This window comes from Nylanderia fulva, unplaced genomic scaffold (assembly GCF_048542155.1).
Source record: "Nylanderia fulva isolate GAGA-0341 unplaced genomic scaffold, ASM4854215v1 Scaffold4, whole genome shotgun sequence".
NCBI classification, from domain to species: Eukaryota; Metazoa; Arthropoda; class Insecta; order Hymenoptera; family Formicidae; genus Nylanderia; species Nylanderia fulva.
Window position 1 is genome coordinate 6,890,350 of NW_028190476.1, and position 25,257 is coordinate 6,915,606.

The 25,257-nt window shown below is 29.8% G+C and overlaps 1 protein-coding gene across 8 annotated transcripts in view; it reads left to right on the forward strand.

Annotated features, from left to right (window-relative positions):
* Nucleotides 1-25,257, forward strand: part of LOC114937813 (pleckstrin homology domain-containing family G member 5) — a 193,269-nt gene that overhangs the window by 164,484 nt on the left and 3,528 nt on the right. For 7 of the 8 annotated variants that reach the window (XM_029311457.2, XM_029311451.2, XM_029311455.2 and 4 more), the window contains 11 exons: nt 1,816-1,952; nt 12,345-12,421; nt 18,870-19,146; nt 20,360-20,505; nt 21,613-21,924; nt 22,326-22,475; nt 22,665-22,928; nt 23,210-23,425; nt 23,785-24,005; nt 24,204-24,374; nt 24,454-24,659. In XM_029311457.2, the coding sequence (XP_029167290.1) occupies nt 1,816-1,952; nt 12,345-12,421; nt 18,870-19,146; nt 20,360-20,505; nt 21,613-21,924; nt 22,326-22,475; nt 22,665-22,928; nt 23,210-23,425; nt 23,785-24,005; nt 24,204-24,374; nt 24,454-24,659 (2,177 nt within the window). The remainder of the gene's footprint in view (nt 1-1,815; nt 1,953-12,344; nt 12,422-18,869; nt 19,147-20,359; nt 20,506-21,612; nt 21,925-22,325; nt 22,476-22,664; nt 22,929-23,209; nt 23,426-23,784; nt 24,006-24,203; nt 24,375-24,453; nt 24,660-25,257) is intronic. The other variant, XM_029311456.2, reaches the window with a different exon arrangement.

Below are 25,257 nucleotides of genomic sequence, written 5' to 3' on the forward strand. Positions count from 1 at the left end.
ATGATTTATCGAATTCAAATTGTTTATACCATCTCTTATGTAATTGTCTATTTATGAAAATTAACTTAATTATATAAATAATTAGTGAGGGCAAATCTACAGAAAAAATAGTAAGATTTCGGCGATTTACATCATCACGAGGAACACATGGCAGTAATTTCGTATAATTTGGCAATTTTCTAAAAAAGGAAATTAGGGATATCAAGTTTTATCCTTTAGGACGAAGGGATGCTTCTGATTTCCTCATTAGGCAATATCTGTTTGGTTTATTAATATTACTTTGATCATTTTCTGTTTTTTTTTGTAGAAGTTATGAATCTGATAATTCGCGTATTGTTGTGTTAAATACAATATTTGTCATTTTCGTATAATTCAGTTCCTCGGTAAAGTATTTCTGCTTTAATGTCACTTTGATTATTTTGCAAAATAAATTTCAAAAGCGTTTTGTTCGACAGCTTTTCATCGCGAAAAGAGGCAAATCGTGCCACGCAATTGTGACTTTGTTCGATATAATAAAAACACATTGCATTGGATTCTATTAAAAAATTTTAAACATGCAAATCAATGTAAAAAAAATATCGTAGGTCGATCGATTAAAAAGAATAAAATAAAATTTATTTTATATACGAGAGGATAAACCTCGAGAGCCTGTTTACAAATTTTCTCACGGTCGTGTCGTGGTTAATCCTGGCGGCGAAGCATTTTTGAGAAAAAAAATATTCATAGTTTTTCAAACTTTTAATTGGTTCGTCGATTCACGACGCGTTAATAGTTTATTCCGCTATATTCAGTGTTTGCTGTTATCTAAATAAAATTATATAGATGGATAATTTAAATAAAATTATATAGATGATTATCTAAATAAAATTATACAAATATCTAGATAATTTTCATTTAAAATCATAGCACATAAAAATACTTAAATAGTAAAACTTAAGTGATAAAAATTTATAAATAAAAATATGAATGCATATATTTTATTTATATCCTTTTTATAATTTACAATTTTTTTATAACTGTGTTTATATAAGCAGTCTTAAAAATCATTATTTAGAGAATTATCTGGATAAGTCGCCATATAATTTTATCTTTTATCTAAATATATTTAAAACAAAATTATCTTCATCTTATCTAAGACGAATTTACATATTTTATCTCATCTTTATCTAGCTAATTTTGATTTAGAATTAGAGCGCATAAAAATACTTAAATGGTAAAGCAGTAAGCGATAAAAATTTATAAATAAAAATATGAATACATATATTTTTATATCCTTTTTATAATTTACATTTTTTATAACTGTATTTATATAAGCAGTCTTAAAAATCATTATCTAGAAAATTATTTGGATGAGTCGCCGTATAATTTCATCTTTTATCTAGATATATTTCAAACAAAATTATCTTTATCTTTTATAACTGTGTTTACATAAACAAAAATTATTATCTAGAAAATATCTATTATCTATACTATCTATTAAAATATCTATTATCTATTGTCTTAAAAATTATTCTCTAGAAAATTATCTAGAAGAATCTTTTATAACTGTGTTTACATAAGCAAAAATTATTATCTAGAAAATATCTATTATCTTAATATCTATTATCTATACTATCTATTATCTATTATCTATTGTCTTAAAAATTATTCTCTAGAAAATTATCTAGAAGAATTGCCATATAATTTTATCTTTTATCTAGATGTATTTAAAACAAAATCATCTTTATCTTATCTAAGATAAATTTACATATTTTCGTCTCATCTTTATCTAGCTAATTTTAAAATCATCTAAGCACAACACTGTACGTGTTACAGGGATGTCCTGGGTCCGGCATGCGAACGTCGCGGCGTCGATTTATCGCGCGTCGAAGTTCTGGACAGCTCGTCGACGCCGTTATCCCTGCTGACGACGGACGCCTCTACCCTCGGTGGGAAGCATCTACGAGTAGCCGGTGAGTTTGCACTGCATTCCGTTACATTTGAATTTAAATAAGATTTGCCTGCGAGCTTAATTATATTAGACTACTTGTGTGAGTGCGTTTGTATCCAGGAATAGGATAAACTCGAGTGACCAGAGTTGGGAAATAACTAGTTAATTAGTTAAAAGTTAAAAAGTTAGTAACTTTAACTTAGCCTGGTTAATTTCAAATGTTCAATTTTTAACTTCAATTATAGTTATTTTTCATCTTAAACTTATTAACTTTTTTTCTAAGTTAAATTTTTTTTATCTCTGAATACCGTTATTTTTTGTATTATTTATTTATTTTAAGTTATGGACGTTAAAAGTTTTTAAAAATATTGTAAAAAATGTTATCACAAACAATTTGTAAATTATTTGAAAATATTCCTAAAGCCATTTTAAAATATTTGTATGCAATATTTTATAGAAATATTTAGAAATATTTTTTGAAAACTGAACGATAATATTTTGTATTGGATGCAAATTATATAATTGAATATTTGGAAAAAATAATACTAAAAAATGAGGGAAAAAATTAATTAAAATTAAAATCTTTTAAAAATATTTCTTAAAAGATGAAATAATTCTCGAAAATATTTTTAAAGGTTTCTATGTCCTGTTTTTCATGTTTGAAAAACATTTTCAAAAATATTTTTGAAAATAGATTTAAACTAATATTTCAAAAATATGTATCAAATATTTAAGAAAATATTATCTGAACGATAAAGAAGAACATTTTTCAAAATATTTTTAAAAGTTTGTAAAAATGTTCTAAAAAATATTTCTATGCAATATTTTATACAAATATTTAGAAATATTTTTGAAAACATAATATTTTGTGCTGTATATGCGATGCAAATGATATATTTGGAAAAAACTAATACTAAAAAGTCATAGGGAAAAAATGAATTTCTGGTCTTGGAAGGTCTGAAAAAGTGAGGGAATTTTTTTCATCGAGTCTGCCTATATTCCTTGATCTCGTTTTCATTTTTATTTTTATCCGTTATTAACTGTACGTGAATATCAAACACCGAGGAAGAACGGAGAAGTCAATGGGCTACCTTCCCATGATAGATGCAATTTGCGCATTTAATTATCTTGCGTTAATCTAAGGCTTCGCAACAGACGTCATGACAGACGTGCGGCAATGATTCGATGGCGACTGAGTTTTACTACGGAGAGTGATCGACGTAAAACGGTATAAACACAAGTAATTATTGTCGCGTCGAAAACTGTTTGCCATTAATCCTCTCACGTCCTTGCGAAGGATATCGCTTCCAACGAAGCCTTGACACTCTCTCTCTCTCTCTAAACTTGGACTATTATCAATTAATTATTAATGATGCGTCGGAACGCTCCGACTCATTTGCGACTAATATATCGAGCACAATTAATTATTCTACGCGCAATGAGATGGACTGGTTAATTCCCAAAGCTAATTAATCTAACCGCAGCTTAAAGTTGAGTGAGTGACAGAATACGCAGAGGGAGCGCGACAAAAAATCCTTGTATTTTCAACAGAAATGTAGACGGTTCAGAAATTGTCGGAGTTTAGAATATTTAAATATTTTTCCAAACAAAAAGTCAAACTTTTGAAATTTGTTTTAGGAATATTTTTTATTTAGAAATATTTTCAAATAATTTACAAATTTTTTGTGATAACATTTTTCAGAATATTTTTAGAAACTTTGAAAAATATTCCTCTTCATCGCTCAGATAATATTTTCTTAAATATTTGATACATATTTTTGAAATATTAGTTTAAATCTATGTATATTCAAAGATATTTTTCAAACATGAAAAAGCAGACATAGAAACATTTAAAAATATTTTTGAGAATTATTTTATTTTTTTTTTAAGATACTCGATCTCTCTTTCTTTCTCTCTCTATTTAATATTAAATTTCTCTTTATTATTTATAAGTCCTTCAAATTTTTAAGTCCCTATAAGTCCCTCCTTTCTAGAAACTTTCGGGAAACATTTTGTAGAAAGTCTTTCTGAAATATTCAAACTCTATGTGGGTTTCGCGTTTCAAAATGCTGAAAAATATATCTGGCGTAATATATTGCGTTTGATTTATTTACAATTAGAAGATACAGAAGTTGGTTCAAACACACCAAGTTAATCGATTAAGCGCTCTGAATAATTTAGCACTCCTAAGTTAAATGATCACAGATCACGCACAGACCATTTTCCCACTTCTCTCGATTAATTTAATTGTCTTCCGACGACTTGAGATGGCATAAAGGTATCTTGCGATGACGACCGAGGGTTTCAAAGAATCGTTAATAGATAATGAAGAACGAACGAGTAATTAAGCTCAGCTTCCCATTTCAGTCTAGTCTGGAAGAGCGAAACTTCGCGGAGAAAATATTCACCAGAAAGATCTCCTTCTCTCACGTCTACCATATTTTCTTCAATCAATTTTGCGTGCAAAAGAATTTTTTTTAAATTCACAATCTAATTTTTATACAATTTTTATACAGTTTTTAATCAGCGAAATCTCTACGAAATAATCACAAATTTTTTTTATTTTGTTCTGATTGTTTAATAGAAATTTAAAACATTTTGTAATTATTTATAGATTTTATTAATTAAAAATTGTAGCAAAAATTAGATTATAAATAATCACAACAAATTTTCAATCACGCCTCATATAATAAAATAACGTTATTGAAAATTTCTTATTTAGAGATTTCGTTAATTAAAAATTGTATAAAAAATTAGATTGTATAAGTATGCACTTCTGTAAATGATTTTATAATGTCAAATTGACGTCGTTAAACGTCAAAAGGACGTGATTTTGCTACCAGAAGCATTACATTATATGCGCGATTCTAAAATGCATTATTTATATTATATATTATATATTATTATATTATATTATATAATATATTATGTGAAAATTTTCGCATTATCGCGCATAATTAAACTCTCATAATTAAACTGCCGTTCAATACGTATAAACAATTGTCAAACATTTTGCTCGATTATAATAACTCTTGTTATAGATGACTTTAAGCAAGCAAGCTATCTTCATTGCAATCTCTGTTAATTGTATCGGGTTACAGCGCATTAATTTCTTTTTCGAAAACTCCGTGCAATTTTGTTGCAAGAGTTAGATGCAGCTGTTTCGCGAAGAAAAAAGGAGAAAAGAAAGAGGATAAGATTCTGTGCTTTCGCTCCGCTGGGAATTTAAACGCATTTATATATCTGTTCGAACACATACATACATGCGGATAAACCGCGAATCTCCAGAGCCAACAACTTTATCCGTCTAGGATATTTCAAGCATATGTGTGTGTAAAAATATCTGCAAAAATATCTTAGTAAAATTAGACTTGAAAAAGGCAAAACTTCATAAAAATTACGATCAAGCTGAATTTTTGTGGAGATCTTTACTTCGATGTTCTAATGAAATCCTGAAAAGTACCCTTAACTTCATCTAGGGCTTTTTTATGGGGGATAAATTTTAGTTTTTTGCCATTATTTCGAAAACTATCAATTTTTCGAGAAAAATTGTTATTATCAAAATTGTAGCTTATAAAATTCTCTACAAAAAAGGTTGTTATACTTTTTTTCGTACAACTAATCGTTTTTGAGTAAAACAGTAGAGTTGCAATGTTTGTAGTTTGCAAAAAATACACCTCTATCAACTCTGAAACTTCATATTTTGAGGGTACATATTATGCTACGTCGCATCTACAAGCAGCGATTGATTCTGCTAATAGGAAAGGGTACTTTTCTCTTGAGACTGATAAGAATTGGGGGTAGTTTTTAAAGGAAAAACGGGGGTACAAAATCTGAAACTTCATATTTTGAGGGTACATATTATGCCACGTCGCATGTACAAGTTACGATTAATTCTGCTAATAAGAAAAAGTACTTTACTCTTGAGCTTCATATAGCTGAAATCAATTAGGGGTTGTTTTTTGTAGAATAAATGAAAATATTCAATTTTTTTCTATGGTACAAATTAATACAAATTCAGTACTTTCTATTTCTGTTATTGATTTTTATTTTATCTTTTTTTTTATTATGATCCTGCTAGCTTATTTGAAGGTAGCAGCGCCACTGTGTTTTTCGAAACGGGACGGAGTACACATTTTTTTTGTGGTACAAATTAGTACAAATTAGGTACTAAATATTCTTATATGTCCCGATTAATTCTGCCGATTTGATCTTGCTAGCTTAATAGAGGTAAAAAATACTCCTTTTCACACCACCGCGGGGATAGAATACTGAGCGCGTTTTTTTCGCTCTTTATCTTCGAAACGGTTAATTCCACGAAAAAAAGTATAATAACCTTTTTTGTAGGGAATTTTATGAGCTACAATTTTGATAATATCTATTTTTCTCCCAAAATTGATAGTTTTTGAGATAATGCCAAGAAACTAAAATTTATCCTCTTTTACCCTCCATAAAAAAACACCCTGAATGAAAGTAAGGGGACTTTTCAGGATTTCATTAGAACATTGAAATAAAGGTCTCCACAAAAATTCAGTTCCTAATTTTTATGAAGTCAAAGTTTAATTTTACTGGACTATCTGTGTACACAACATCTTGATATAATTTATTAGTGCGATAAAAATCCATAAATCGTTGCAACTTTTTCGGGCGAAAAAGAATTGTTTTTCAATAAAAAGAAGGGAAGGAAAAAGTGAGAATAAGAAGATAGCAAAATATTCTCGCGACAATGTCTACATAATCCTATCGAGGCGAAAAAGGGAAGAAGGCAGTAAGAGGGCTAAAAGGCTCGACGCTCTCACGGAAAATTTTCTCAATTACTTAACGCTGCTATTTTGTTTCCATCGTGATTTCCCCGGTGTATTTGACCCTGAGAGAGGTCGCAGATTCTGACGAGCGATTTTCGAGCAAACGAACGAATGTGTGTACTCAATGAAGAAGATCCCAACATGAACCGGGTAAACATGTGCAATGCAACTCGCGCTGAAATAACATCCGACTTGGTGCTCGCTTCTTCCAGAATTAAGGAAGTTGATATTTTTCAGAAACTATTTTTTTTAAATATGTAAAGCAAGAAATTCATCTTAAATATATATAATAATCAGAATTGGGTAAGTTAATGATTTTTTTGAAGTTAGTTGCTTATAAAATTAATTTAGTTAAGTTAAAAGTTGCATGAACAAAAAATTAAGATTTAATTAACTGAAGTTAAATCAAAAGTTAATTTTTAAAAACATTATATTAAATTAGAATTTTGTCTAATTCTTTTAAAATTTATAATAACAAAGAAATTTTGATTTTTATAGAAATATATTTTTTGGTAATTACAATTGATGACAAATGAAAATAAAAATTAATAATACTTTAATTTAAAAATACGTTTATAATTTTATAAAAAAATATAATATTCAGAGATTAAAAAATTAACTTAGGAAAAAAATTAATAAGTTTAAAGTCAAAAATGACTAGTTGAAGTTAAAAATTAATACATTTTAAATTAACTAAGCTAAGTTAAAAGTTATAAATTTTTTAACTTTTTTTTTAACTTAACTAATTAACTAGTTATTAATAGGGTATGACCATAAAAGATGGCCACAAACTGCAATTTTTCTAACAAACGCTAAATAATGCGTTTTTTATTATTTTCAAAGATAATATTAACCATAGTTTATGTGCGGTAAATATTATTCGGAATAACAAATTGTAAATATTGTATCATGTTTTTATTTTTGATTACTTTCAAATTTTTTATTTGTTCACTAAAAACGCTATAACTTTGAATAAATTATATAGTTGAGCTGTCATAATCAACATTAGGCACATAACGAAAGTATATAAATTATAATATAAGCCATAATTTTTATTTTCATTTTTACTATTTTTTTATAATACTATGGTCTATATCTTTTCTTAACTTTTTAAGTAAGATGGCTCACCTTTATTATTAAAATATTTATTATTAATATTGATATAATTAAAAAATCAATCTGAGAGATTATATTTAAAATTTATTTTTTTATGCAAATTTTTGTTTAATAATATATTAATGTTTAATATATAAAAATAAAAAAGCTAAATATGTATGTTTTTCAGTGAAGTAACGTAGCAAATATTATTTAAAAAAATAAAAATTTTTTTATGGCCATCTTATCCGAATTTACTCTAATACAATTCTTTTGTGCAGCTATGATTGCGAAACGATATTCTATTGCATACTTTCAAGAATCAGCTCGGACCGAAAATACACGTAATGCGAGCGTAATTTCAGGGACGACGACGACACGAAGCGAAAAATGTGTCGGAAAAATGTTCAATTTCCTCGACGTCGGGCAGAAACGGGTAATCAGGATATATGTTCATCCATGATCGACAGATCGCCAATAATATTCTTTGAGTGAGGGAGAGAGCCGAGAGCTAAAAGTCTCCTTCTTTTGTAATCGTTGTGCGGAGGATAGGAAAAATGCGCAATATCATTCAAAAGCGATAAGAGCTCATATGGCGCAAAAGTAATGGGTTACGAATGTAACAATAGCTATTTCAGCTTCTGAATCCCTGTTGCAGGAAATTCTTACATCCGCGATAAATTGATATTATATTGTTAAGACGATTTACTGATGGTTTCTAGTAATTTAGTAAGGCGAATTTTCTTGTGGGATGATGCATTTTCATTTTCTCCGCAATATTCAGTAGTAATATCTGACATTGATCAGACATTGATGATTACTATACTTGCAGCTTGTTACGAGCTTGAAAAATAGATACCAGCAAAAATAATAGCAGCAATGCTTTATTTAAATGGCGATTAACCGATTAAATATTCATAATATCGAAATCGATCGAAATAAAAAATATATTTAAGGAATTAGAAGACTAACTAATAAGACAAAATATGAGGTGTCTGGACCAGTTTTAATTTATTTTTATATTATATTATTAATATATATAGGATATATATTAATATTTAATTTAAAATGAACATAGTAAATCGACGAATACTAGTAAACATTTTTCAAACTTATTCCTTAGTACATAAATATATAATAAAAAAAACATAAAGATAAACACAATATAAAAATAGAAATTGAAACTATATCAAAATTAAATTAAATTAAAACAATAAAATCAAAGTACAAAAATTAAACGTATAAAAAGTTATATTAATAATAATAAGTTAAATAAAATGACTGTATAGAATGAATAAAAATAAAAATTGCTAAGCTATTGTCCCAAAAGAATTCCAAAACATTAATAATTCTGTCAGATTTTAATAAAACTAATAATAATAAAAAATTCTCTTTATTATATTTATTTGAATCAATTAAAACTTCATATGTTTATCTCGTTAGTTGGCCCAAACCAATTCCTTCAATTTTGTTTCACTTTTATATTTTTATTTTTAAAAAATCTATATATATATATATATATATATATATATATATAATGAGGCATTGATATTCTTCGCGCGCGCGATTCCTGAAAATATTCTTGACCTCGGGGAAAAAAGTTCGATCGCGCAAAGTTCTCGTCCGCGTTGGAAATGTCAAAATTGATCGCCGCTTATCAGAAAATGAAGAGCGCCACGTAGAAAATTGACTTCCGTTCCGCGCGGACGGAAACAAAATTGCAATACATGTCTTCGACGGGGCAAATGGGTAAACGATTTTCTTTCGGTCGCGCCCGCTTTGTCGAGACCGATTGAAAAGCTGCCACACCGCAACGAAATTAAACCCAGAACTAGTTGCAGAACGCCCTCTCGTGCGCTCAAGAAGGAACCGCGATAGGAATAACTGGTCGCTGTCTGGACTCAGATGTCGATAGACGGACGAGTATAGTGGAGCCAATATAGGGACGATATGCAACTTGGAGTAATTAAAATTCGAAACTAACTAAATCCGTAACAAGGCGATTGCGACGATGCGATGTAACGGACTGTAATTAAAGCGTCATATCTATAGTGTATCTATACATATATGTGCAAACGTAATATATAACTCAGAGTTGGGTAATAACTAGTTCATTAGTTAAAACTTCATAACTTAGCTTCATTAATTTAAAATGTATTAATTTTTTATTTCAACTAGTTATTTTTAACCTTAAACTTATTCACTTTTTTCTTAACAATAAATTAAATTTATTGTTTTTTTTTTTTTTTTAATAAGTTATAAACGTATTTTTAAATTAAAGTATTATTAATTTTTATGTTCATTTGTCATCAATTGTAATTACCAAAAAATATAAATCAAAATTGTTTTTTCGTTATTTAAATTTAAAAAAAAATAAACAAAATTCTAACTTAATCTTAACTTTAACGAAGTTAATTTTTTGTTCTTGCAACTTTTAACTTAATTAAATTAATTTTATAAGCAACTAACTTTAACTTAACGTAGTTTTAAAAAAATTATTAACTTGTCCAACTCTGCTGTTATCTAAATAAAATTATATAGATAAAAACAAAATATATATATATATATTTTATACATGTAGATAAAATTTTGGCGTCATCTTATCTTTATATAGATAATAAATATATGTATTATCTATATCTGCAATTTAGACGAAAAAGAGTATTATCTTTACTAAATTATCTAGAATAATTTTCAGATAATTTTGATTTAGAATCATAGCACATAAAAATACTTAAATAATAGAACTTAAGCAGTAAGCGATAAAAATTTATAAATAAAAATATGAATACATATATTTTTATATCCTTTTTATAATTTGCATTTTTTTATAACTGTGTTTATATAAGCAGTCTTAAAAATCATTATCTAGAAAATTATCTGGATGAATCGCCATATAATTTTATCTTTTATCTAGATATATTTAAAACAAAATTATCTTTATCTCATCTATAACAATAAGATGAATTTACATATTTTTACAATTTACATCTCATCTTTATGAATCTAATTTTAAAATCATCTAAGAACAACGCTGTTTGCATATAATTCAGAATATTATATAATTTAATCAAATTTAATATATACAGATATATTCATAGTATACTATAGATACAATAATTTAACCCAAGTAACAAGTGTACATTATTTTGACACCGATGACGTCATTAAGCGTCGAAATGACGTCATTAAACATCAAAATGACATCGTTAAACGTCATTTTGACGTATAATGACGTCAGTTTGCTACTTGGGAATCACATATACATATAAACTCTCTATGATCACAGTGATACAAAGAGGAAGAGGCTAAATAAAAAATAAATTAAAACGTAGAACTTTGCCCTTCAAAATGAATTCTCTCCTCTCTGCGAAACTTCAATACGTATATTTGAAACAAAAAAAACAAAGAGGTACGTGATCCACTTTACATTTTTATTTTCACAAAACGATAATGAAGTTTTAATAGGGTCAATAGACGAGCATAAGTGATCCAGTTATCCCTGGATAATGGTAGAGTTAATGCCAACAGCGACCCTTATAATGCGTTTTGATCCTTTGATCCTTTTGCGCCCGATAAAGGTAAAGTTCAGATGCGAACGTGAGTCGCGAACTATATCGGCACATCGGCCGTAGAAAAGCTCTCAAAATTCGGATGCCCCGGGCATATTTAAACGGGTCCTCTCGATTTCCTCACGATTTTACAAAGGTATATTACGCACGTCAGCAACAAAGGCGTTCAAATTTGCGATCCTCAGCCGTGCCATTTTCAAATACGATATGCTTTGTAGGCGTTTAAATGTGAAACAAATTCGTTCCGTGGATGCTGAAAATGACATTTTCTGCGCCGGAAAAAAGTATCGAATGAGGATTCGATTTTCTCGCTCCTTTTATGCGAACGGAGAATTGCGCAATGTGTCGCAGAGTGTGTGAGATTTGTTTTTGTGCAATCTCTCATTAATATATTGCAAATCTTGTATTATTTATTATATAATATAATACACTGCAAAAAATACACAAGTAAAATTACATAAATAATATGTGTAAAATTACAATATAATTAAATAATAAAATTATATACATTTTCATGTAAATATAATGTAATTTTATATATTTTTATGTAATTTTACATTATTATGTAAATAATTACATTATTATGTAACGTATACATTTTCATTATTTATCGTGTAATTTTACACTTATTATTTATGCAATTTTACTTATTTTTATGCAATATATTACATATTTTTACAGTGTATATAATATAAAAAATATTTATAATATGTAATATTAATATAATATTATACATATATATTAATTTATTATTTTTATTGTATGTACGTATTATATATAAAATTAATATAATATAATATTTTGATTTACAATCCAAGTTATTATTGGACAGAAATTACTTTATGAGAGAATATAATAATTATAAGAAAAATACCTGATTAATTGAAGCCTATTACATAAAGAGATACACGTAATTTAGTAACTCTCGTTTTCTCATTTCAGTTAAGGATGAAAGATTGAATTCTCGAACGCCGAGTCAAAGAGGAAACCAGAATGTGCCGTTGCGGAAAACCAGTGGAGTAAGTAGCTCACTTCCGCCAAAGTAATACTTTAAATTGAATCTCACGACGGCATATACATGTGTGCAAGTGATAAATTTCCCAGCTTACAACTTTCTCACAAATTAAAATTTTATTAACTCGACTTTTAAGAGATTAAAGAGATTTCTTACATTAAGGAGACTTAAATATCTCGTGTCGCAACATTTGCAACGCGATTATATGTATATCGCGTCAACGCAAAGGACAGCCTGTATCTACATCTCGGAATAATTTTTTGCAAAAAGTATATATGTATACAGGGTGTCCCATTTTAATGTCCCACCCCAGATAATAATTTTTTATTTCTGATTGTGGAAAAAAATGTTGCAGACAAAAGTTGTATGGTTTCGAGGAGGACATAAGGTGGTACCATTAGTTTGACCTTGAATAGTTGCTTGAGGGTCATGTAAAGGTTATTTTTAATTTCTTAAATGGAACCACCTACTTTTCATTACATATTCTTGTAGCTGACATCGAGAGCTTTCCAAAACACTATAATAAAACATTTTTATCTCAAGTACTTTTTGAGTTATAAGACAAGGTCTCCTCGCCTCAAGGTGACCTTTACGTGACCTTCAAACAACTATTCAAGGTCAAACTAATGGCACCACCTTATGTCCTCCTCGAAATCATACAATTTTTGTCTGAAACATTTTTTTCTACAATCAAAAATAAAAAAACTTATTTGGGGTGGGACATTAAAATGGGACACCCTGTATAGTATGTCCACGTACATCATCATTCGTCAAACACGAGCGCACTTTGTCTCGCAAACATTTTCTTTTGCGCGGCGCGCTCTGCGAAGAAGATGAAGGGGCGCTTTAACATCCGTGAACAATATGATGCCTGTAGTCCTTTTCCAAGCCTTGACCCATTGATACGGGAGCAACAATACGGCCAAGCTGACAGAGACAAATCGCGAAACGATTCGTCGGGCGCGAACAAAGCCGCGTCGAAAGCGCGGACGGCACATCACCGGTTAATATACTGTCGATATCAGGAATGAGATCCTCTCGCGGCGAAATTTTTACGAGAAAATTGCCGTGAAATATCATTTATTAATATCATTTTATTATTTATTATTTTATTTATTTATTATTTTATTTATTTATTATTTTATATTACAATTATATTTTATAATTATAAAATATATATTATTACGATTATTATTTTTTATTTATAACCTTTTTTATTTATGAATTATATGCATATAATATTATATATATATATATATATTATTTATTTATAGTATAATTTATAAATATAATTTTATTATTTATAATTTTATTATAATTATATTTTATAATTATAAAATATATGTATATATTATTACGATTATAATTTTTTATTTATAATTTTATTTATTTATTTATGAATTATTATATATGCATATAATTTTCTATATTTATTTTATTTATTTATAATTTATTTATAAATATAACTTGAAAAAATTTGAATTAAAAAAAACTGCAATTTTGTCAATTATAATTTATACATGTATTTATATTACATTTATACAATAATAAAATTATAAATAAAATATAATATATTTATAATTGCATTTTATAATTTTTAATTTAATTTGAAAAAAATTGAATTTAAAAATTATTACAATTTTGTAAATATAATTACATATAATTTATATTACATATTTATGTTATTTATATTTATATTATATTTATATTTATATATTATATTATATTTATATTATTACATATTTATGTCATATTTTCTCGGTTAAGAAAGGCGCAAAAATACAATAGAAAATTTGTCTCTCTGCGTCAGAAAAAAGTCTATATAATCCATAATCTTAATTCGAACTGTTATTCTATAGTATTATTATATATAGAATTATATCCGAATTCCAGTGTCTTGGTGCAATTATTGTCTTTGTGTATGTGTGTGGAACGTTGCGCTATTGTTTGTCCGAACAACAATTATGTCAGCATTCCAACTTGATTCGCGCGACGCAGCTGCCTCGTCCATGCCGGATACAACCGGGATGAATCCACTTGGTCAGCAGTGTAATCTCTCGTGTTTCCGTCGATTCAGCGTAGAGCTCTAATCCGGACACAAATAAAACCAACAAGTTTTAATCCTGAGTGTCAAAGGCAAAGCCCCCCGGGTTCCAGGCGGTTCAGTAGAATAAGCGCCCATTTGATCCGACACACAGCTCCGATGATTCATTTTTCGACTCTCGCTTTTCCATTGTAACGTATTAAAGTCTTATTTTTCTTGCAACTGCAATTTTAACAGCGGAAAATCGATCGAATAATTGTTTAAACATTTTATTCATGCACAAAAAAATTGTTTAAATTTTGTTAATGCACGGAGAGAATTTTCTCTTAGAATTTACTCTGAAAATTATGTTAATTGTGGAACAATACAATATTGGAAGAATTTTATAAGAATTTCTCTGATTAATATTTATCACAATAAAAATATTAATACATAGTAAATTTTACTATGTATATAATAAAATTAATTGAATATATTTTATATCTTATTGTGGTAGATATTAATATTTTTGGTGTAGTATATACTACAATAAATATAATATTATATAATATATTATATTTTATATTATATATCATAATATTATATATATACTATAATATTAATATATTATTATATTATATATAATATATATATATATATATTATATTAATATAATATATATATATATATATATATATATATATATATATTATATATTATATATATTATATTATATATTATATTATATATTATATTATATATTATTATATAATATTTAAAATATTAATTAAAGAAACTCTTATAAAATTTTTCCAATATTATATTGTCCCACGATTACTATGATATTTAAGGTAAATTCTAAGAGAAAATTTTCTCAGTGTGCATGAAGGGATGCAAAGATAAGTTCTAAAACATCTGTATATAATATCTCTTTTTTTCGAGGGATTAAAAATTTTTTTTTTATTTTTTTCATAGTCCATTGTAGCTGCTGCTGGGAAAATTCACGCGAAGGGTGCGCTTTAGAGATCGTCGTTGTATTTTCGGCGTGACGGACAGCACATTAAAGACACGATAGATTGCAATAAAGATCCGCTATCGCTGTTATTACGGTACACTTTATAGATGAAATCTACCCACGTTTTGCGTCACGTGAAACGAGCAGGCAAAGGCATTGATTACGCTACATTAACGCATATACATCGAAATACACATTTACACGGGGGAGAAAGACTTTTATCGTCGTGCAATAAATTTACTACTTTACAATGATATTTCGCTCGTCTTTATCGTCCTTGGAATGTCGCCGAGGAATTTTTATTCTTGCAAAATTAAAACGAAATATTGCCATTCTGCGTAATCGAGCAAGAAATTCAGCTTCTTTTAAAACAGGGTGTATACTCTCGGGAAAAATCTTGAAAATTTGGTATTCTCGGGGAATTTTGTTAAAAGAAACCAAGGAATTCTCGTGGAATTCAATTGGAATTCAGGAATTTTTTTTAAAAATTGTCCTTTTGTTAATTTTATTCTTATTTAGTACTTAAAAAACATGTGTCTAACACATCCTGACAATATTTAAATTTTTGTGATTTTTTTTTCATCGATAATTTATTTTTAGTATCAAGATCTTCTATAAATTATCATAGGAAATTTAATGTTTTTTTATAGATAATATTTAAATAAATTAGTACTCATTTATTTAAGAAATACTTTAATAAATAAATAAATTAGTATTCCTTGAGACGTTTAGAATAAATCATTTCTTATATTTTTATTTTTATCAAGGAATTCTTAAAGAATTTGATTGGAATTCGGGGAATTTTTTAAAAAATTGTTCTTGTTAATTTTATTCTTATTTAGCACTTAAGAAACATGATTTTTTTATTGATAATCTATTTGTAATATCTCAAGATCTTATATAAATTATAAATTTCATAGAAAATTGTTCAGTTTTTTAATAGGTAATATTTAAATAAATTAGTACTCCTTATTTATTTAATAAATAATTAATTTTAATAAATTAGTATTCTTTGAGGTCTTTATAATAAATTATTTTTGTTTTAAATCTTTATTTTTATGAGGAAATTCAGGAATTTTTTTACAAAATTTGAGTAGACATCCTGTAAAATCATCTTAAACGGGCAACAAAGATTTTCGAAATAAAATCAAAATGACATTATTTATCAAATATTTAATAGGTAATATTTAAATAAATTAGTACTCCTTATTTATTTAATAAATAATTAATTTTAATAAATTAGTATTTTTTGAGGCCTTTATAATAAATTATTTTTGTTTTATATCTTTATTTTTATCAGGAAATTCAGGAATTTTTTTACAAAATTTGAGTAGACACCCTGTAAAATCATCTTAAACGGGCAACAAAGATTTTCGAAATAAAATCAAAATGACATCATTTATCAAATATTTAAGAAATAAAATATTCTTTATTCGCATTAGGGGAAAATTTCCGTAACCTTAGATCGGCTGATATTTCATCAGCAGCGCAACTTCCTTCTTTCGTAGAATTAAAAGGGAGAAAAAATAGGAATAAAATTGCGTATTTTTTGAGGCCTTTATAATAAATTATTTTTGTTTTATATCTTTATTTTTATCAAGAAATTCAGAAATTTTTTTACAAAATTTGAGTAGACACCCTGTAAAATCATCTTAAATGGGCAACGAAGATCTTCGAAATAAAATCAAAATGACATTATTTATCAAATATTTAAGGAATAAAATATTCTTTATTCGCATTAGGGGAAAATTTCCGCATCTTAGATCGGTTAATATTTCATCAGCAGCGCTTCCTTCTTTCGTAGAATTAAAAGGGGGAAAAATAGGAATAAAATTGCGTTAAATGTAAAATCAATGAACGTATGAGGAAAGGTTTTTATAAATACAGTAATGCATAACGCGATATGGTAGCGTAACGAGAGCGATTTGTCGCGGCGGAGACGCGGTTGCACAACGAAAGGATAACGTTCATAAAATGCTGGGAAAGCTTCTCCTGACACGGGTTGGCGCATTGGGAGCGATACATTATTCATGGCGTTGCCAGCACACACTCGATAGCGGATTATGAAGCACGAGAACTCAACGAGCAATTTCTAGAATGCTGCCTTCGTTTCGAGAAGCCTTCGACCTGATGCGGCATAATTGTTTGACAAAGTGAACGAGTTTTCGTTCGGCATCTTCATGAATTTTCTGACAATACAGATTAAATTTCAGACACAGTTCCCTCTCTTTTTAAGACTAGCACAATATTATTTTTCGAAGAAATATTTTCTTTATTGTACATATAGAAAAGAGTGTTCCATTTTATTTTTGACAGCCAAATTAAATAATTTTTAAAAAAATTGTTCTTGTTAATTTTTTTATTCTTATTTAGCACTTAAGAAACATGATTTTTTTATTGACAATCTATTTGTAATATCTCAAGATCTTATATAAATTGTAAATTTCATAGAAAATTGTTCAGTTTTTTAATAGGTAATATTTAAATAAATTAGTACTCCTTATTTATTTAATAAATAATCTCGATATCGTGAGATATTTAAATGCCAAAAATAAACGAGAAACAACTGAATATACACTCCTTAAAATAATTAAGGAATCAAAAAAATTGTCCAAAAATGGGCAAATTTTAATACTGTTTGACATATATTTAAATACTAATTGTATATAAATACATTTATAAATACTTTTAAATACAATTATTTTTTAAATTTTCTGATTATATATACTATACACTTAATATTAAAGTAATTACAAAAAGATTATCTACTATTATTTAAAATTCATTTTCTCTTCAATGTGCGATAACTATATAGATAAGGAAAAATTAAAATTTAAATTAAAAATTTTTCATTTCGTTATGTTCGTTGTTTTCTGTATATAAAAAATATCAGAATTGAAGAAAATGAAAAAAACTCTAATCTTTCGAAAATAGAGATTTCAAGCTTTAAAATCCTTTTTTAAAATTTAAGTTTTAAAAAAGGATTTTAAAGCTTGAAATTTTTAACAAATAATAATATGCAATTTAATTCGACCAAAAACTGGCTATTCATTTATTGAAAATAAGTACACACTACATCCTAAATGAATGATTTGTTTGAAATGAATAAATATTTTATTTGTTTTAAAAAAGATTTTCTTATATCAAATAAATATATTTTATATTAAATTAATATTACTAGTTTCAAATAAATAATTTATTTGGCAGTATTGAAATAAATACTTATTTGAATTCAATAATTTTTTTTTCAGTGTAGTATTTAAATATATTTCAATAAAATTAAAGTATTGCAGTAGTATTTAAATATATGTCAAACAGTATCTTGTATTTAAATATTTTGTTTCAAAGTATCTGTCTAATCCTGATCGCTGTGATGAAATCTCTTACTAATTAGATACAATAAATTGTTCACAGAATCATTATCGAGGCCGGAGCGGTCGTTTCTTCAGCGTCTCCACCGAAGATACGAACGTCGATTCCGAGGTTGGCGCTTCCTGCACGACGCTCGCTTCTGGTCGAGGTTCCGCTGGGGCTGCGGGACTCAAGGCCAGCAAGCAGCGCTGGAGCGGGTTCTTCACCAACACCAAGGGTATCAAGATGGACCTCTTAACTGCCCAACTGGACGAGTACAACAAGCACGGCGTGCCGAAACTCCCGAATCTTCAATGTGATCTGACGATCAACGAAGAAGGTTCGAATTCCACCCTGTGCGCTTCTCTAGTGCATCTATTCTCTCGAAATCTCGGAAGTAATGGCAAGCTGGGAATTCGGAGGGAACTGCTTCAATGATCGTCGCCGCCCGAAATCGTCCATTTTCGCTTAACGTGTGTTCTCTCTTCGAAAAACATCTTCATCCCGAAAGACCGTTTAAACTCTCCTTCTTCACCACCCACCGGTTGTTACATGCAAACAAAATTTGTAAAGTTTGAGAAACTCCGCTTAATGACTGTTGTCGAAGAGAGTCATGTTATTCTTCTTCCTTTTACCTCCACTTCGCGGAAAAATGTTTTTCTTCGAGTGCAAATGTTTGAGTCAGGCAAAATTAATTCTAAAGTATCGTATATATATAGTATGTACATATATAGATGTGTATATATATATATATATATATATATATATATATATATATATATACACGAAATGCGGTCGGCAACGTTGTAGTAATTTAAATTACTAATAGCATCCCTCCGTTAGCGCTTGCAGTATCGAAAATCGAAAGTCAATGAATAAGGAACGTTTCTGTGTGTTTTTTAAACAAAATAGTTTGTCGTCGAATCGACGTGATTTTACAATTTTTTTATTTTTCTTTGTGAGCTTTACAAACAACTTATATACAGGGTGTCCCATTTTAATGTCCCACCCCAAATAAGTTTCTTATTTTTGATTGCAGAAAAAAAATGTTTTAGACAAAAATTGTATGATTTCGAGGAGGACATAAGGTGGTGTCATTAGTTTGACCTTGAATAGTTGCTTGAAGGTCACGTAAAGGTCACCTTGAGATGAGGAGACCTTGTCTTATAACTCAAAAAGTACTTGAGATAAAAATGTTTTATTATAGTATTTTGGAAAGCTCTCGATGTCAGCTACAAGAATATGTAATGAAAAAGTAGGTGGTTTTATTTAAGAAATTAAAGGTGATCTTCACATGACCCTCAAGCAACTATTCAAGGTCAAACTAATGGCACCACCTTATGTCCTCCTCGAAACCATACAACTTTTTCTGAAACATTTTTTTCTACAATCAAAAATAAAAACTTATTTGGAGTGGGACATTAAAATGGGACACTCTGTATATATATCTTTTCTGATGTGTAAAGAACAATTCCGAACAAATCATATAGTTTAGCCAGAGCCTCGGGCATACCATTGTAATGTAAGTGTCATTACTCTTTATATTGTTTCAGCGCTCTACAGTTTAGAAGATGACTGGCGCAATATCGTGGAGAATGCTCACCACCTCTCGGAGAAACAAACACAGCAACAAACCGCTCTCTGGGAGTTGGCCGAAACCGAAGTGGCTTACATTAAAACGTTAAAGGTCGTAACCGACGTGAGTAAAATGTTTCATTACAATTTGCGCGTTTCTATCATTTACATAACTTCATTTTCGTGCCGCCGAATCCATTCTATATCGAATTAAATACAAGGTATCCCATAGGAAATTACTGAAACTAATCAGCTGTCATTTTTTAATGCATGTAGTTATTGAGAAAACAAAAATTGTGTTGAAAAGAGGAAAGTATGCACTTTCTAATGGATATAAATAAAATGATTGTATACCAATTTATTTGATTGATAAAAAGTAATGAAAAAGTGCTAATAATCACATAAACTAATGATAAATATTTTCAGCAGTGCCAGATTTAATATAGCAGCTTTTAAAAGAATCGTCAATAATATTAAAAAAGATGTGTTATAGAAAAAGTTTTTACGAGTTTTCGTAAAAGAACAGAATTTTTTACAAATTTAAATGGTGCGCACTTCGATTATTAGCACTTTTTTATTACTTTTTTTCAATAAAATAAACTGATATACAAACATTTTATTTATATCCATTAAAAAGTGCAGACTTTTCTCTTTATGTTTTCTCAATAACTGCATGCATTAAAAAATGACAGCTGATTAGTTTCAGCAATTTCCTATGGGACACCTTGTATAATTGAATTAATGAAAAATTGATGAATATATAAGATGATTCATTTTAATCGTCCTAAGTAATTATTTCAGAAACTAGAAGAGATGCGAAAAAATTTCAAATACGTTTTTTGACTTTAAGGGGAGCATGAGATGGTGTCATCAAATTGTTAACTTCAAACCTTAAAAACTCAAAAAGTACTTGAGAGAAAAATATTTTATTATAGTATTTTCCAAAACTCGAGATAAACTACAAGAATATGTAATGAAAAATAGTAGGTTCCATTTAAGAAATTGAAAGTGCCCTTCAAATGATTATACAAGGTCAAATCAATGACACCATCTTATGTCTCCCTTAAAGTTAAAAAACTTTTGTTTGAAATATTTGCCTGGGACGATTAAAGTGAGTGCCACTGAATATCTGAGAGTAAAAATTCACTGCAGTTACAATTCGAAGAGGAATTGAGATAAAAGTTGTTAATCCCCCTAAAATATGATGATCATCGTCTCTGATATATCGCAGCTCTTCATGGCGTGCCTCTGTAGTCTGCAAGCCTCGAATATCCTGAACGAGGTTGACAGGTCGAAGCTCTTCAGCAATATACCCGATATCTACGCCGCTAATCGCTACTTCTGGACCGAGTATCTGCTCACGATGGTGAATACGTCGAGATCGAGCGGACACCCGCTCGATCCCGGTCATCTTCTCCTGGGCTTCGAAACTTTCGAGCAGATCTTCGCGCCTTACACGAGATACTGCGCCGAGCAAAGCAAGTGTCAGCAATATTGTAAGGACCGGCTGAATGATAATCAGCTCTTCACGGCGTATCTCGTGGTATGTACACACACTCTACTAATCCTTTCTATCTGCCCCTATATATATGTTATGATGAAGCTTCACAGAGTCAGTTGTTGGCCAATTTATTACGGAAGTGGTCAGGAAGTTTGCGGTTTAATCTGAATTATTAGCAAAGCGATTTTAACCCAAACACCGCGTACACATTATACCTGTACATAAAGATAAGGACATGTCACACGAGAATAAATTGAAAAAATCTTGAATTATATTATATATGTATATGTAATACGTATATAAACATAAATTTTTAATGATTGACGATGATGAACCATTTAAATAAATTTGTAATGATTTTGATGATGAACCATTATTGTAAGAAATCATTAATAAAAATAAAAATAATAGTTACATTAACAGCATTTCAATTATTATTACAGTGGTGCGAAACGCAAAAGGACTGCAACCGACTGAAACTTATGGACATATTAGTGATGCCGATGCAGAGGCTAACTAGGTATTCGCTTCTGCTCAAAGCCGTTTGTAAAAATACCGAGAACGAGGAGCAACGTGCGGAATTAGTCCATATGGTAAAATAAATTTCCAATTTTTTCTCTCTTATTAATATATCAGATAAAGACCGCAAAGCGAAAGAGAAATGCATTTTACAAATAAAGCAAATTTTATGAATTTTTACTTTAATTGGTACCAAAAGAAAGCGTGATGAGGAAAACTCACAAAAGCGATAATTTAATTCGAAAGATTCTTTTCGCATATAGATCAAGTCTGTCGACGGTTTCGTGGCGTCCGTGAACGCGGCCCTGAGGAAGAACGAGGAGGCTGCTCAGCTGGACAGCGCAGCCTCCCGCCTAGAGAGTTACGACGTCGTGGAATCTAAAGGTCTCGATGAGGAAGTGGAGAAACTGATAAAACTGTACAGCAATCTCGACATCACCACGGTGCCGATGCCCGGGTGTCCGAAGGATAGCCTGAGAACTCTTCTTCGAGAGGGGGATTTGAAACTGAGAGACGCCACCAGCAAGGTGTGCGACGATGCAGATCATTACTTAATCATGCAGATCAAAATTATGCGATGAATCAAATAAAATTACATTCAGAAATACAATATATGACTACTTTTGCTATCTGGGGAGATTGAAAAAAGTATCCACAATTATTGTCGATAATATGCGAAATAATTGAAAATAATTCTATTGTAATTTGATCTATTTTATGAAGTAAAGTAACAGTAAAGTAGCAAACAATTAATTGATTCTCTGTGATGAAATAAGAAATTACAGTCTATTAATTGTATCCTTTACAGATGGAAGTGCACGTACTGTTATTGACCGACATGTTGCTAATTTGCAAACCTACAACGAAAAAAATGTTTAAGATCATTAGGCAACCGTATGTTGTCGACCGCATACGAATACATGAGGTCAAAGAACCGTCCAGTCTCGGATTGGTTTATCTTAACGAGTACGGGACAGTTTCGGCCGCTTTAATCCTGAGCGCCGGTGACCCGAAACTAGCCAAGGTAACTTGACAAACATCACGAATTACGACGAAGTTTGCGGAATGTTGATTCGCTGTTCCGTTCGATTTAGATTCCGCGTTCGTAGGGTACCTTCACTAACGATGACGGTTTTCACTAATGTCGCTTAACTAGCGGTAATAGTTGAAATTAAATCTTTATCTTGCTTTTTAGCTCATATGTAACCATAATACAATTTTTTAATAATCTAGAGAAGATCGAATTAATTAAATTTAAAGTTCAAATTGCTCGATATGTCGGTGAAACCGCAATGGCTATCAATCTTCATGTTTTTAGCTAATGGTTCCTAGTTCTAACGAGCAGAAGTTGTTTTAAACTAACAGTACCGCATGCTTTTTCAGTCGTGGATGGAATCCTTGAGACACGCCCAGCAGCAATTTGCATTGTTGAAAGTATCGTCGCTCGGTGCCGAGCCAGTGATGAATCTTGCAACAGTTAGCAGGCAACCGAGCACATTGGGCGACGGTGATTTCGAAGGGGAAGAATGTGAGGGAACCTTTCCAAGAACTCCGCGTGGCAGTAGTAGAGCCTCACATGTTAGCAGTCTCGCTCATAGTCATAGGTGTGTTTTAAAAAGTAAAAAAAAAACAGAACCCTCGAAGCCTTCCCAAGTAGCACATGACGTCATTTTGACGTTTAATGACGTCATTTGACGTTTAGTGACGTCATTTGACGTTTGTGACGTCATTTGACGTTTAGTGACGTCATTTTGACACAAATGTGTTTAAAATATCTACAAAACGCGTTCCATTATTTCTAGCGGCAGTATGGAGATGGAAGGCGTGTCTCCGGGAAGTAGCAGCTTCCTGCCGAGTTACAATCCGAGCAGAAACGTCAGCGTGGAGACCAACGAACAACCGCGAGCGTCGAGTTCCTTGTCGTCGGAAGAAGGTGGCGAATCCAGTTCCGGGCATAATCACAGATCCATAAGGTGAACGCAATTGGAATCTGGCGCACGTGAATGGACTCCATTAAACAACTCTGTTAAAACTAAAACTTGTTCGAATCAGGCGCTCGTTGCTGAGTAAATCCCCGACGCCGAACACGCTGAGTGTCCAAGTGCCATACTCGAGTCTGGGTCAGTCGCTACCCAATCTGACGCTGGCTACCTCGCCGCAAACTTCTACTGTGTCGCCGACGCCACCGAACTCGTTGCTCATCGTGCCGCAGATGACGAAGAGCAAAGACACCTTGCTCTCACCAGGACACCGAGGTAGCAATTACCGACGCGGATTTCTGTGTCTATGTTTGTACACTTTTCCGAGACCGAAAGTGCAATAAAAGATTCGTGCTGACAACATAGTCTTGCACATTCTTGAAATCTGCACGCTGATTAAATCGTAGTGTAACATTGTAAATTACTATCACGAGTGCTTATTCAGAGCTTCTCTATTTTTTAGAATTTTTTTTTAGAATTTTCCCTGAAAATCATGGTAATCGTGAGACAACATGATATTGGAAGCATTTTATGAGTTTCTCTCATTAATATTTACCACAATAAAAATATTAATATGTACATACATACTAAATTTTACTATATATGTGTATAGTAAAATTAATCGAACATATTTTATATTTTATTGTGGTAGATGTTAAGATTTTTTATTGTGATAAAAATTAATCAGAGAAACTCTTACAAAATTCTTTCAATACTATTTTACACAATCACTATGATTTTCAAAACCACATGTTTCATTGTTAATACCATTTGCTTATTAGAAATAGCGGAGTTGTCACCCAGGACGCAAACACAAGAGAAACGTAATATATATGTATAATATCAAGATTGTAATATATAGTTTAATGTAGATTTT